Source organism: Mytilus trossulus, chromosome 13 (assembly GCF_036588685.1).
Source record: "Mytilus trossulus isolate FHL-02 chromosome 13, PNRI_Mtr1.1.1.hap1, whole genome shotgun sequence".
Taxonomy (NCBI): Eukaryota; Metazoa; Mollusca; class Bivalvia; order Mytilida; family Mytilidae; genus Mytilus; species Mytilus trossulus.
In genome coordinates this window covers 62,810,179-62,824,641 of record NC_086385.1, presented here as the reverse complement: position 1 = coordinate 62,824,641, position 14,463 = coordinate 62,810,179, and the positions used below count along the sequence as shown (strand labels likewise).

Here is a 14,463-nt window from a genome sequence, read left to right as displayed (position 1 = left end):
GACTATTACATATAAGTTTCATCAAAATCTGAGACCATGTGTGCCAGACCCTATTAGAATTTCTTTGGTGGTTACAGAGAATTGCTCTTAATAATTTAGAAAGAAGTTTCGTGGAGCACTTGGAAGACCTAGCAATATACCGTTGGTTGTAAGGACACTTATGTAGTTTAGGTATCCAATACAGTGATGTAAGATCCAGTTCTCCATCTTTGGTTGAAATTCCAAAGGAGCATAGATTAGACCTTTGATTGTCCATGATTTCATCTTTGGTAAGTGTCGTGAGGGTATATGTTGAGTTTCCATGGAAATTGTCAATACCTAATTCGTTTATCAAGCAGTTACACACAAACACGATGTTGTTTGGGGCTTTATCTGCGTGGGCAACAACATATTTGTCATGAAGGTAGGATAAGTGTTTTGCAACATTTGAATCTTAAAAGATAGACGTAGCATGGATATTGATAGACCCATTCAGTTTCTTAATTCTAATTTGTATCAACAACCTCACTGCCTTAATCCATTCGGAAAAAGTGTCTACTTCTTCCTTCTCGCGCTTAGCACATTGCCTAGCAAAATCCTCGACTGAATCCATAAACATTGTATTTCCAATTAATGGATTAAGGCTCACGATATTTTGGACCTTTCGAGTACACATTTCGTAGGGAAGTGTTATAAACAATGTTGAGGTCACCGGTAATAACGTGACAAGCCGGATTATATTTGAATTGGGAACTAACACAAGTGCAATCAGAGGTTAAGACTTGAAGTCGTCAATTTTAAGAAAGTTATTCAAATTTCAAAAACTTAAAGCACTGAGCGAATATTTGGAGACACCGCTGCAGACACGGTAATGTAGGATCGCTATGTCCCGCTTTTGCAACAAAAATATATGATTTGAAACATGTTTAACACAATGAGAGCGATTCAAAGTAGACACAAAAATAGGTATTTCTTTAAAAACACAAATATAAATTACTGTATTGACAAAATAACAACTGTACATAAATATTAAAAATTCAATAATTATGTTATTTTAAACATTTAAAAATAAAACAAAGTTTTGAATCTTCGAAATGTCAAGATATTATAATATAAATATGAATATCCTTCGTTTGGAATATTTTAAAAGTTAACACAAACAATATGTTAGCACAGCAAAGAAGCGTCTCTCGCATAATACTTTGTTGTATTGAAGTTTAATTTAACGAATTGAATTAGTACTTTCTTTATAACCGACTTTATGAATTATAAAGTCTGTAAACTTCAGTTACATAAAAATCATGCAATCAATGTACAGTAAAAAAAAGGAATCAATATACAGTAAAAAAAAGGAATCAATGTACTTAAAATATACAAATACAAAAATAACCCTAACCCTTACCCTGTTACATGAATATTTATATGCAAACAATGTACAGAACAAAATCACAGCCTAAAATAAATGTACTAAAACAATAAAAATAAATGACATAAGGAAAAATACCTACGACCTTTTACATTTCTACAATAATGCAACATCACAACACATGAATAATCAATATTTACATAATAATAAACATATAGTGAACTTTTTATGTACCTTGTAAAGTAGTCATACATTTAGTATAGTATTGCATGTTTAGCTTAACATCAAATATTAAAGACAAACCTGATGACCTGACTTGTCAAGCAGGTAGACGTAATTGAAAACAACTAAGTTATGATAGAATTACAATGTTTACAAAGTGTGGTACAGTTGTATTCATTGGTATCAACAAAGTGCTTTACTGTATTTAAATCTAAAATGTTTCTTCTATTTCTTTAATACAATAAAATTAAGAAATATTCATGTAATATGAATCTAAAATATAGATACAAAGTAATTAAATGAATAGCTATAATTAATATACAAACTTCAAATAATCAACCATCAGCAATCTGATGTGCTGCATGATAGTTACATGTCATCAAAACAAGCACCGACAAAACAACAAAAGTTTAAAAGATAAGATTTCAACATGCGTGTTTTATCTATATATTTCATAGAAAGCAACTGACTAAAGAACAATAGTTAAGAAGAAATTTTGTCCTCCTTCTTCGTTTGTTCTGTTAACAAGACTACTATCGATGTATATCCATTATTTGTTGCAATGTGTAAAGGCGATTGCCCATCCAGTTTACTTATCTGTGTATCTGCTCCTTTATTTAACAATAAACGTACAATATCCTCGTGTCCTACTTCACATGCATAAATTAATGGTGTTGTTCCATCTTCTTTTGATATGTTGATGTTAGCATTGTAATCCAGAAGGCATCTGACAACATCTATTCTACCCATAAAACAGGCAATGTGTAATGGAGAGGAACCAGCTACTACATTAAAGGCATAATCTACTGACTTTTTATTGACATAATCTTTTACATGTAATGATGTATTCTTTACAAGGCTATCACATAAGGACTGTTTTTCCTTGTCCAATGTTATACCCGGATTTTTGGTAACTGTATCTTTTATGAAGAGTTCACTATGGATACAGACATACCAATCAGCATTATTCTTTAACAGTAACTTTGTTATATCTAAGTTTCCATTTTTTGCACAGAAATACAAAGCATTACCTCCGTCATATGTCTGGGCATTAATGTTTGGTTTATGTGTAATCAAAAGCTGTACTATATAATAGTGGTTACCAATACAGGACATACTCAGAGGTGTAAAGCCAGCTTTGTTACATATATCAACATTTGAATCATTCTCTAATAGTAACTTTACTATATCAGTATTACCTTCCTGACTTGCCATGTACAGAGGACTACAGCCATCATTGTCACAGAGATTAATATTCGGATCCTGCTCTAAAAGTAACTTCACAATATCAGTATGATCTTCCTGACTTGCAATATACAGAGGACTACATCCATCATTGTAACACAGATTAACATTAGGATTCAGCTCTAACAATAACTTAACAATATCAGTATGTCCTTTATAAGTTGCCCAGTACAGAGGACTCCAGCCATCGTTGTTCAATTGATTAACATTAGGATTCCTTTCTACCAGTAACCTTACGATATCAGTATGACCTTTATAACTTGCCCAGTACAGAGGACTACAGCCATTTTTGTTAATAAGATTAACATTAGGATTTTTCTCTAACAGTAACCTAACTATATCAGTTTTCCCTTTATAACATGGCCAGTACAGAGGACTACATCCATCATTGTCACATTGATCTACATCAGAATTCCAATTTAATAATAAATTTACTATATCCGTATGTCCTTCCTTACTTACCATGTACAAAGGACTGCATCCATCATTACAACATTGATTTACGTTTGAATTTTTCTTTAATAGTAACTTTACTATATCCGTATGTCCTTCCTTACTTGCCATGAACAGAGGACTACAGCCATTTTTGTTTACTAGATTAACATTAGGATTTTTTCTCTAAAAGTAACCTTACTATATCAGTATGTCCTTTTTTAAATGCCATGTTTAGAGGACTACAGCCTGTCTTGTAACATATATTAACATTAGTATTCCTCTCTAATAGTAACCTTACTATATGGGTATGTCCTTTAGAAGTTGCCATGTATAGTCCACTACACCCATCATTTCTACACTGATTTAAATCCACATCAGTGTGTAACAACCTCTGTATCATATCAGTATAACCATAATAACAACTAATTATCAATGGGGTATTACCTGATCCTTTGCTCCATCTTGGTAACAATGTATCCTTTGTATTGGCTAATGTAACTTGTTGTGATTTATCAAGTTGTAGTAAGTACTGTAAAAAAAGTTGCCTGAATGATAATACTTTCATATTATTGTTACTGAAGACAGATGTTACCTTTCCTGCTGACCAGTCCCTAATATACCTCTCAAAATATGATGGTAAATAATCATTTGGTATTTCAATTATAAAGTCTATGTTGCTTTTCTTGTCATCTGGTGATTTCAGCCAAATGAAACGTTCATATACCAACTCATCATCACCATGGTCTATTAAACATTCAATCATTTTCTGACCAAAGTAATATGCAAGAAAGTCAAAAAGTGTATCATGTAGAGTTCTAAAAATACCGTTCGTTTTACATACAATTGTGCCATCTAGAGTGTGTAAGGCCTCTTTCAGTTCTACCTTGGAAGTACTTCTGTTTAATCGACAGGCTCCACAAGTATCTTCTATGATTTGTCGCTGTTTATATGTAACTCTACCCTGGAACCATTTTTTTTCCAGTTTATTATTAAAGAGAAGTAATAAAACAAGACTGCATATCTTATAATTCCCTTCATCACCATGTCTACTTAAACTATCTAGTTCAATCTGATAGACAATGAACGGATGATATAGAGAGCATAAAAGAGGGAAGAACTCACTATTTTGTAAAAACTCATCAATTTCCCTTACGCTTATATAGATCCCATATCTTTTTGCTATTTTCTTGTTTTCTACAGATGTGAGGCATAACTTATTTGATATTAAGTTACATGCACATGATTTAAAAGGCAATAATATATTAAACTTATCATCTTTATACACTTGTAATCTACATGATACAATCTTACAACATTTGTCTTCAATAACTCTGTTAATCACAGGTAACAATTGTTTCCAGTTCTCAATCTGTTGTTGGTCCACAGTGAAATTTCCACAAATATCATCTACAATGAAGACTGTATGTTTACCAGGCTGATAGTAAGTTTTAATGTCTGATGGTAATTCCACTGGTATTATATTGTATCCTTCCTTTTTCAATACAAGTGCTGTATGTCTTGCAATAAATGATTTTCCAACTCCTGATGGGGCGGTTAATGTCAAACAACTGTTGTCCTGTAACTGTTTCGTGACATAATCACTGGCTCTTGTAGACACAAACATCTTATCTTTCTTTTTCCAGTCTTTTATTTGTTTCTTTATCTGGTCTGAAATATATGAAGTGCAGCTACTTGAAAATACAAAAAGACTTCTTATTTGACATATACATAACCATTAAAAATAGGCAAATAGTAAAATAAGTGAAAAGTGTAAGTTATTCCACATATTGTTATTTGCATGACTTTTCATACCTTACTATACAGTATCGGTTGTGCTCTATACAATTGTTGATGACCTGTGGTTATACAGGTGGATTTGTCTCATTGGTATTCATATCACATGTGGGTTTTTAATTTGAAAATGCCCCCTTAAAATTACTCTTAAAAGCAAGACACATATATAAGGCATTGTATTGTCTAGTATAACTATAAATCAGTACCACAGGCACTTGTCTCTGAAATCAAAATACTTATAACATGTATAGAAGAGGGACGAAAGATACCAAAGGGACAGTCAAACTCGTAAATCTAAAACAAACTGACAACGCCATGGCTAAAAATGAAAAACACAAACAGAAAAACAATAGTACACATGACACAACATAGAAAACTAAAGAATAAACAACACAAACCCCACCAAAAACTAGGGGTGATCTCAGGTGCTCCGGAAGGGTAAGCAGATCCTGCTCCACATGCGGCACCCGTCGTGTTGCTTATGTGATTACAAATCCGGTAAATAGTCTAATTCAGTAGGTCAAATTCATGAAAGGGAAGGGGATTGTAGTTACGACGTAAGGAAAATATCCGATATCATTTGTGAAACGGTTATTCCATAACGGTCAACCAACTCGTGATGGCGTCCGTAAAATTTACGAAGGGATGATTTCAACTTCACCATTTGGAACTCTTGGTTTAATAGCTTCCTTGTGAGCAGTAACCCTCTATCAAGAAAATCATGATAGGAAATGCAAGCACGGGAATATCGTATCAATTGGGAGATATATACCCCGTATGCAGGTGCTGCTGGAATGTTGCTACTTAGAAATGGAAAGTTCACAATTGGAAAGCTGAAATCATCTCTTTTGTCGTAAAGTTTTGTCTTCAACCGACCCTCATTGTCAATTTCTAGATGTAAGTCAAGATATGAAGCCGACTTAACTGTATCTGCGTAACAATGATTTCTAATGTCGTAAATTTACATTAAATTATCTACAAACTGGTGTATATGTATTTGTTTAAACGCATTAGACCAACAGGTCGCATTTGACTAAAAGGCCGTAAAAATTGCTGGTTTTAACCTCAAAATTTTTTAGATAATCTATTTCCTTATCGGTAAGGTTGTTAGAATATTCCTGTATCAGTTTTCTTATTTTCGACATTGTGCTTTATGTTATTACTCATAATCTAAAGGATTTTTACCTATTCTACATAAATCAAAGAAAATAAAAGATCTTGTCGACAAATCAAAGCTTATTGGGAGCCGTCGACAAGAACCAAATATGCAGAAACTTCTCACACGAGCACAATTCAGTAAACAGAAGGTAGCAGAAATACAAAAAAGCGGGGATCCAAGATTTAGAACGTGCGAAATGCTAGACGTGGGACAAAGTAAAACTCTGAAATCCGGTACATTTATCAAACCGAATAAAAGCATGAACTGTAAATCGGAAACCGTCACTTATTGTGCAACCTGTCCAAATTTTAATAAAAAGTACATAGTTCAAACAAATAGACTAATCTTTAGAGTGAGAGTTCAGAAACAGCAGATAAAGGACCCGTCAATTCGAAAGTCTCCCTCTTCTGAACACTTTGACCGATGTGGAAAGGGAAAATTTAAAATATATCTATTTTTTAAGATGTGGACCGAAGATAAAATTCCACGTGAACTTTATAAGCCGACATTAAATAAGAAGTGAAATGCGGTCCGTTAATGAAATTCCGTTAGATATATACAATTACTGCATGACTTTACTATAACGTAACGTCACAAGTCGTTACTATAACGTAACTTCACAAGTCGTTGCCATCAACGCCATCAACGATAACAATTCTGTCTGATGAACCGCAGGAGATGCGGTGAAAGCGCTAAGAGAAACAATGTTCGATTTATGATGTGATTTTTTGTGGTTTTGTTTTACTTTTAAACTATATTTTCTGTACCAAGGACTTTTTATTTTAAAATATATATATACCTTTTTTTTAAAGAAACATTCTGTTTTATAAACATAGTGAATTATAACCCGTGCATTCCCAATAGTTTCGAAGAGATACTCGAAGGAAAATATTGCTTTAGGATATTCGAATTAACAATCATTACTGAATAACTCTGTATCGGAAATTTTCCAAGAAGAAAAGATTTTGCTCGATAAAGAATTTCATGCAGTACATGCATCAAACAGTCAGGAGTTCAAGAACCTTTGTTGTAGAATTGACTTTTGTTTTATTAAAACATAAGTATAAAAAATGATAATACCACAATGCATAACCAACTCCCCACAACAGCTATATTTGTCATATCAGAGCATAAGAAACGTTGATATTTACATCACGTAAAAGACAATAACTTTAAGCAGTTGTTCGTTAATGTTTGTAAATGCTGATCTCTGAATACATTTACATAACATTTGCATACCTTTTTAACTCCGAGATTTCGTGTTCGCGTATAGAAATAATTAAGTCAATAAAATAACAACGCCAAATTATTTTTGTAAATATTGTGGTATATCATATCATCACAAAAACAATAAATGTAAAGCAAGATATAAGGAGTGCTCTAATCGGAAAAAGGTACGATATTTAGCAACAGTCTGTTTTACTAAGTCATATATTACTGTGTTAAAACTTAACCTTTAAAAACCAGGCAGAAACAACACAATATTTATAAAGATTTAATATCTCATATTGAAGGAAAAATTGTAAATGTTGATATATGTGGGCAAAAATTCAAATACCCGATTTGGTTGATAATATCAGAGCAGGTTAAACTTGAGCTGATGTATAGTCAACACTTTTTTTCTGATTTCTTCTGAATGCTTTGTTTTTTAATATTAAAATGAAAAACGGGCATTATACCCTGTGTATTATATTCAGTCATGAATCGATTGAGACAGAAAATAATCCGGGTTCTTTATAATTTTTAAGAATCCATATGTGGTTAATATTACTACACGAGTAAACATTTTTTTGTTCTTCAAAGGATTTTCGAATTTATAATAGAACAATATCATTATGACATAAACAAGAACAATACCATTATGCTGGCATATTTAAAAATGCAGTGTCATGTCATATAAACCATAGAAACACAAAAAGATCAACATACAAAACACTCCAGCAGAGAGATAATACAAAAACATTGACGGGATGTTTAAGTACCGAGCCAGGTCAAATTAATATCACATAAAACGGACCAAACAGTCAAAGTAATAATAATAATAGAACAAAGACAAATAAAAAACAATATAAGAATTTGTTAAGATGATAAACAACGTCAGTACGCAGAATCTATACATCAAGTGCATCATGTACTATTTGTGAAGTTGATACAGAATATTTATCGACAAGGTCTTGGTACCTTCCGATAAACTCTTTAAGAAAACAAGACAAGACGTTCTGTGCCATACTTCTGGTTCAACAACTTTCTGATCAGACACTGATGACGTTTGATAAAGTGTGAGTAGGAGCTGCAAGCACCAAAAGACCCACATACAAAACACTCCAGCAGAAAGATAATACAAAAACATTGACGGGATGTTTAAGTACCGAGCCAGGTCAAATTGATATCACATAAAACGGACCAAACAGTCAAAGTAATAATAATAGAACAAAGACAAATAAAAAAACAATATAAGAAGTTGTTAATATGATAAACAACGTCAGTACGCAGAATCTATACATCAAGTGCATCATGTCCTATTTGTGAATTTGTATTCCTTATATCGAATAGTCGTATAATATGATATGCTTATATGTGATTAACCCTTATTATACTTAGTTCGAAAAGCCGGACACGATTATGTTTTCAAAAATATGGCAATCTAAATTTAATCGTAATATATGCATATTTGTTGATTCCTGTTTTGAATCTAGTCGATTACCCTTATACTTATTTCATCAAAAGTTGAGGTCACATCAATGGCATAACAATACATAACTTCGTCAAAACTCGTTACACCATCATACTAAGTGACATTAAAATAAATCACTAAAATACTTAACTCCGAGGAACTTTCAAAATATAATGTTCCTAATCAAATGGCAAAATCAAAAGCTCAAACACACCAATCGAATGGATAAATAGTTATCAAAAGTACCAAGATTCTAATTGTATACGCCAGACGCGCGTTTCGTCTTCATAAGTCTCATGCAAGTAAAAAATGCAACTGAATCGGAGTGTTTTCAAACAGTGGCATCATAGAAGTTACACTTACTTGAACCGCTTTAGAAGAGCCTCGATTTATAGAGTAATGAGATGAACTACGATGTATACCAGTGTTCCCTGGTAGTGCATACCAATCGCTCTTTATGAATATAAATAGCTTGTGCATGCGCAAAATTGTTTTACGCATGTGTTTCATTACCTTGAAAAATGTTATCAAATTCATTTATAATAAAAATCCAAAAACACTGATATATAGTAAATAGTTCAAATGTTTTTGAATAAATTCCGAGCATTAGAAAACCCTGGATATGTCAAATATTCATTTCTAGTAAATACGTCGCACGAAGGTAGTCACCAAACATGGCAATTGTTTTTTAACTGAAAGAAGGTCAAAGAAAAGTTTCAAGGAAAAATCAGTATTTTCAAACTGAAAAAAAAGTGTAAATTGCATCAATATTAAAAATAAGGGTCATGTAGATATCCCATAGAGCAAATTACACTGGTAATTTTTATTGACCATTTGTTATATGGTCGTGTTCTAAGCGACTGGTACATGCAGGTCATGTTTCTGAACGGACGCAAGATGTGTGCTATCATATGACAAACCTTTTGCTACTGAGCATAAATGTTTAAACTGTTAAGAATATTTCCATGTTATGTTAGTAGCTGAAATCCGTTGAACTGTGTAGCCAAAAAAAATGTATGATATTGATGTTATAAAATTGCTGATCACGCATAATGTGACATCGGATGCAGTGCAATAAGTGATGCGCTGTTGTTTCTATAGCACCACATAACCAAATTTGCGAGGCCACTATATTTTAAACAATATATACGAAGTCTTGAGTGATAAATTTGACCTAATCGCTTACCAATGTAAAAGTATTTGGAGGTTAAGTTACCCGAGACTGAACACAATTCCTGAATGCCCTCACCGAAGTACTGGTCTGCGCATTCTCAGGGAGGAGATTTTATGAACGTACAGTTGCCGCTAAATAATAATTCGAACAGGGGGATTAGGGACGAGATTCTCGTGTTATGATTATGTATGGTTGCATGGGATTCTGGAACTAAGGTTCATAAACATTCTGGAGTAATATTATTTGTCATCTTGCAAAAATAAATTGATATGTGGGGCTCCCTTCGATCTTTGAGCTTTTCCCAACCCGTTTCGAGATAGAATATCTCTAGGGACACAGACCTAGTACCCCCAGTTACGATCCTGGCAGCCTCTGTTTGTACTTTTTCAATCTTATCAATCAAAATATGTGTGTTGTTGTCCCAGATGACATCAGCATATTCTAATATTGGTCTTATATATATTAGGTATATAGGAGTGTTCGTCTGTCAAGGATGATTTTTAATTTTCGTAGAACCAAGGTTAGGGGAGGGTTGTGATCCCGCTAACATGTTTAACCCCGCACATTATTTATGTAAGTGCCTGTCCCAAGTCAGGAGCCTGTAATTCAGTGGTTGTCGTTTGTTTATGTGTTACATATTTGGTTTTTTTTCATTTTTTTTTTACATAAATAAGGCCGTTAGTTTTCTAGTTTGAATTGTTTTACATTGTTTTATCGGGTCCTCTTATAGCTGACTATGCAGTAGGGGTTTTGCTCATTGTTTTTTTGTTTTTTTTTATCTTTATTATGATCACACTTCATATATACATATCACAGTTTGAAAATACACATCTAAATGAAAACATTCATATAACTTATTGTCCTGTCTCTGAAATGATAACATTCGACATTTTATATAACAATATTGCGTGAAATATTTTCCACTAACTTCGAATTCACTGTCAGATTATAAAACTTTTCTTTATTTTTTCCTTTTTTTCTTTTTATATAAACAATAAAAAAAAAAACATTTGAAACAATTCAAGAAAAAAGAAAAAAAAAACATTAAATGTTTACATACGCAAAAGTTCTATTTTAATTTTATTGTCCATGTGATACATAAAAACGGTTGGTTTCCAGACCAGAATATTGATTCACCGGCACAAAAATTATTTAATAAAATTTCCGTGTATAAACATATATTGTTTTCCATCTTAACTGTTTATTATTCGAAACATCATGAACACAGTCTATATTTCTCCGCGTATCTTTCCATCCTTGGAATGTCACGTACGTAACAGTCAATGTCACAAGTGTCCCATTTTCTTACGTCGTTAAATCTATTAACGCAATACATTGCGTTTTCAAAGTCCGATTTCTCGCTGACCAAATTTACATGTCTGATTTCTCGTGTCGCTAAACTACACATAACTACGGTGTCTCTGTTTTTCACTTTTCCTATTATGCAACTTCCGTCAGATCGTCTATTAAATACAATTTTGTGATAATAACTGTCTGTACTAAGATTGTTCCCAGTAATTATCAATTTCGGATCGATTGTTTTTATTTCGTCTCTTTCATTATTTTCTATATTTTCAACTTCGGTGTATACATTCTTTTTATTTCTCGAACCGTTACACACTATTCTTCCCATTATTTCATTGTCCTTACTTGTTTTGACCAGCGATACACTAATCGGCTGAACACCTTTCATCACAACCGGTTGAACAACATTCCTTACAGGTGTAATGTTTATCTGCTTAGGGGCTACTAATGGGTGATCTAAATGACCATCGTATTGTAATTCACCTTCCGAGTCCATTATAACTTCTGAATTATCCTGATTATCGCCATTAAATGTCTTATCAACGTCATTGTTTGTATTTTCTGCTCTTTCCTTCCATGTTTCATCCTTTTATTGTCTCTCTCTCTATTTGATCTTGACTTATGTTTTACTCCACGATTCACGTGTATTAAATCACCTCTTGTCCAAACCAATGAAATGCGCATTTTGTCACCTACATAATGAGAATTCCATGTCAGTTGCTCATAATCATCAATAATTCTGTTAATTAAGGCGACTAAAGGCTTCGGCAATTTTTCCATAATGATTTCCCTGATAGGTACCTAAATTTTCACAAGAAGAATAGTAAAGTTCACAAAACAACAATAAAACGCAAAATAATTCTCAAAAATGTCAGTAATTTAACTTACATTACTGTTATAATAGTTATATTTACTTAATCCGGCTGGTAATATCCAAATCCTATAGAAATAATAACACAATAACAGGAGCAATAAATTGTACGTCTATATCAATGTAAGGTGCACTCGACCCATCTGCGCATTGTTGAAGGCATTGTTGAAGGCAGTACGGTGACCTATAGTTGTTAATGTTTGTGTCATTTTGATTTTTTGTGGATAGTTGTCTCATTGGCAATCATACCACATCTTCTTTTTTATATATTCAGTCGTTTTTATGCCTTTTCGGTTATTAAATCAATATGTTTATGCCAAGTGCCATCGTTTGAAATATGTAATCCAAGGTGTTTGAAAAAGGGTGGAGTAAATAACCCCAGCAGCACCCCCTATCAATAAAGTATTGAAGTAGAACCCCCTCCCCCAGGAGTCATATGCTATAACACAAAGAACATTGAATATTAAAAATTGTCACACTGTATTATGACGTTTGAACTACAATCGATCACAGTTTTTTTTATACATATTTTATACTGTATACCATCAACTTATAATTAATTATCTTAACTGTTAACTTGACATGCCGTACTTGATGAAATGCGGACGTGGAAGAAAGCACTCTTCACCAACGCGTCAATTAATGGAGATTTGTCATTTATTAAACAAAAACCGATATCAAACATGTGTAGAAGATTGTACTAAATTAACAACAGAAACTACACTGTCGCTGTCGTCTGACATCAAATTCCATGAAAATCATGGTCAAAATGATACATGTTTATTGAGGACCGACGACAATCACTGACATTGTATCCGAGTTAGAACAACCATACGCTGAATGATAAAACTATTTTAACAATGATAGAAACAAAATTTCAAGATCCTCATTGAATGTGGGTTTTATTTTTTTTTCGACCACCTGCATGACCTTATCATTTGAGATACCAAGATTCATAAACATCAAATGAAAAACTCTTGCCCTATAGTCATGGTAATCATTATTCAAAGTGAAATGCAAAAGTTGATTATTATATGTACCCTAAACCATTTTCATGGTAAACAAATGCATATAACCTTTTCCATTCACTGACATTATTTGTGCATTGTTGAAAGCACATTTCATTTTGAACTGAAAACACATCTCAAATATTAAGAAAATGTTTCCATAAAAAAAATGAACATGTTATAAGATATTTATTCAATAATTAGTGGCACCAAAAAACTGGTTAAAAGAAGAATGTTATAATTTAAAGCAGAAAGGGAAATTATATAGGCCCTGATTTACAATGCATTTTGGGAAACCCTTGTTTACTACTCAAACTTAATCATATGATTAAAAGTTAATCGCATGATTAGTAAATAAAATGATTCAAATAAGTTGAACAACAAAATTTAATCATTGTATTTACTAATCACGCGATTAACTTATAACGACTGATTGAAATAAATCATATGATTTATTTAATCACAAGTTGAACAACAGACCCCTGATCGTTTACCAAAAAAAATAGAATAAAATAAAAAGTTTGCCATGCCTAACTATTTTCATGATGTAAAGAGAAAGCAGCAATCAAAAAGTATTACCTTAAGACATAAATACATTTTGACATCACTAAGTAGATCAACAGATCAACATAGAATTAAAGCATGGACAAATATATGATAAATTGAACAGTTATGAAAAATTTACCTTCAGCTATCAATAATAATCTACTTTGATCTGTATCAAATAGAATACAATACCTCTGATGTTCTTTGGTACTGGGTCTTCTAAAATTCCGATAGCTTCTAAGTGTTCTTTCTGTAAAGTTGTGTGGGATGTTTGTAAATTACTGTAGGAGGTTTGTAATTCTATTAAATTTTTTGACACTATTGAGTGTTCATTTCCCAAACTGTCTATTAATTGTCTCAGTTCTTTCATTTCTTGCAGCAATTGTTTGATTTCCAATATAATTTCCTGATTAGTCTGATCTAAGATTTTCAGCTTAAGCTTTTGACACTCTTGATTCATTGTTTGACCTCCCAATCGACCGACAGCCTAGAAATGAATAGATGGTGTTGGTAATACTTTTTAACATTATTATTTATCATAGCTATATACCATAATGATGTTTAATTCAATGAAATTAGCCTACCCTGTAAATCAAGATTGCTAGGACTCGGTTGTGTGAATGATTGATATATTGAAGCTTCACACTACCTTCAGCACTTTGTGTGAATGAGGATTGACTTGTGTG

General features: G+C 32.6%; 2 protein-coding genes across 2 annotated transcripts; both read right to left on the bottom strand.

Moving 5' to 3' along the window:
* Positions 1 to 2,050: 2,050 nt before the first annotated feature.
* On the bottom strand, positions 2,051 to 3,277 carry LOC134694567 (ankyrin repeat domain-containing protein 50-like). Its single transcript, XM_063555581.1, has one exon. The coding sequence runs from the start codon at positions 3,275 to 3,277 to the stop codon at positions 2,051 to 2,053; it is 1,227 nt and encodes a 408-aa protein (XP_063411651.1).
* A 139-nt stretch (positions 3,278 to 3,416) lies between these two features.
* Positions 3,417 to 11,849, bottom strand: LOC134694566 (uncharacterized). The gene is made up of 2 exons (XM_063555580.1): positions 11,699 to 11,849; positions 3,417 to 4,915 (listed from the first exon to the last, which is right to left on the bottom strand). The coding sequence occupies exons 1-2, from the start codon at positions 11,847 to 11,849 to the stop codon at positions 3,417 to 3,419; spliced, it is 1,650 nt and encodes a 549-aa protein (XP_063411650.1).
* Between the last annotated feature and the right edge of the window lie 2,614 nt (positions 11,850 to 14,463).

Coding starts and splice junctions, on each gene's coding strand:
- LOC134694566 (XM_063555580.1), bottom strand. CDS start 11,849: ATGGACTCGGAAGGTGAATTACAATACGATGGTCATTTAGATCACCCA. Junction 4,916..11,698: donor TGTATCGCTGGTCAAAACAA/GTAAGGACAATG, acceptor CATATATTTCAG/ACCAGATAAAGAAACAAATA.
- LOC134694567 (XM_063555581.1), bottom strand. CDS start 3,277: ATGGTAAGTAAGGAAGGACATACGGATATAGTAAATTTATTATTAAAT.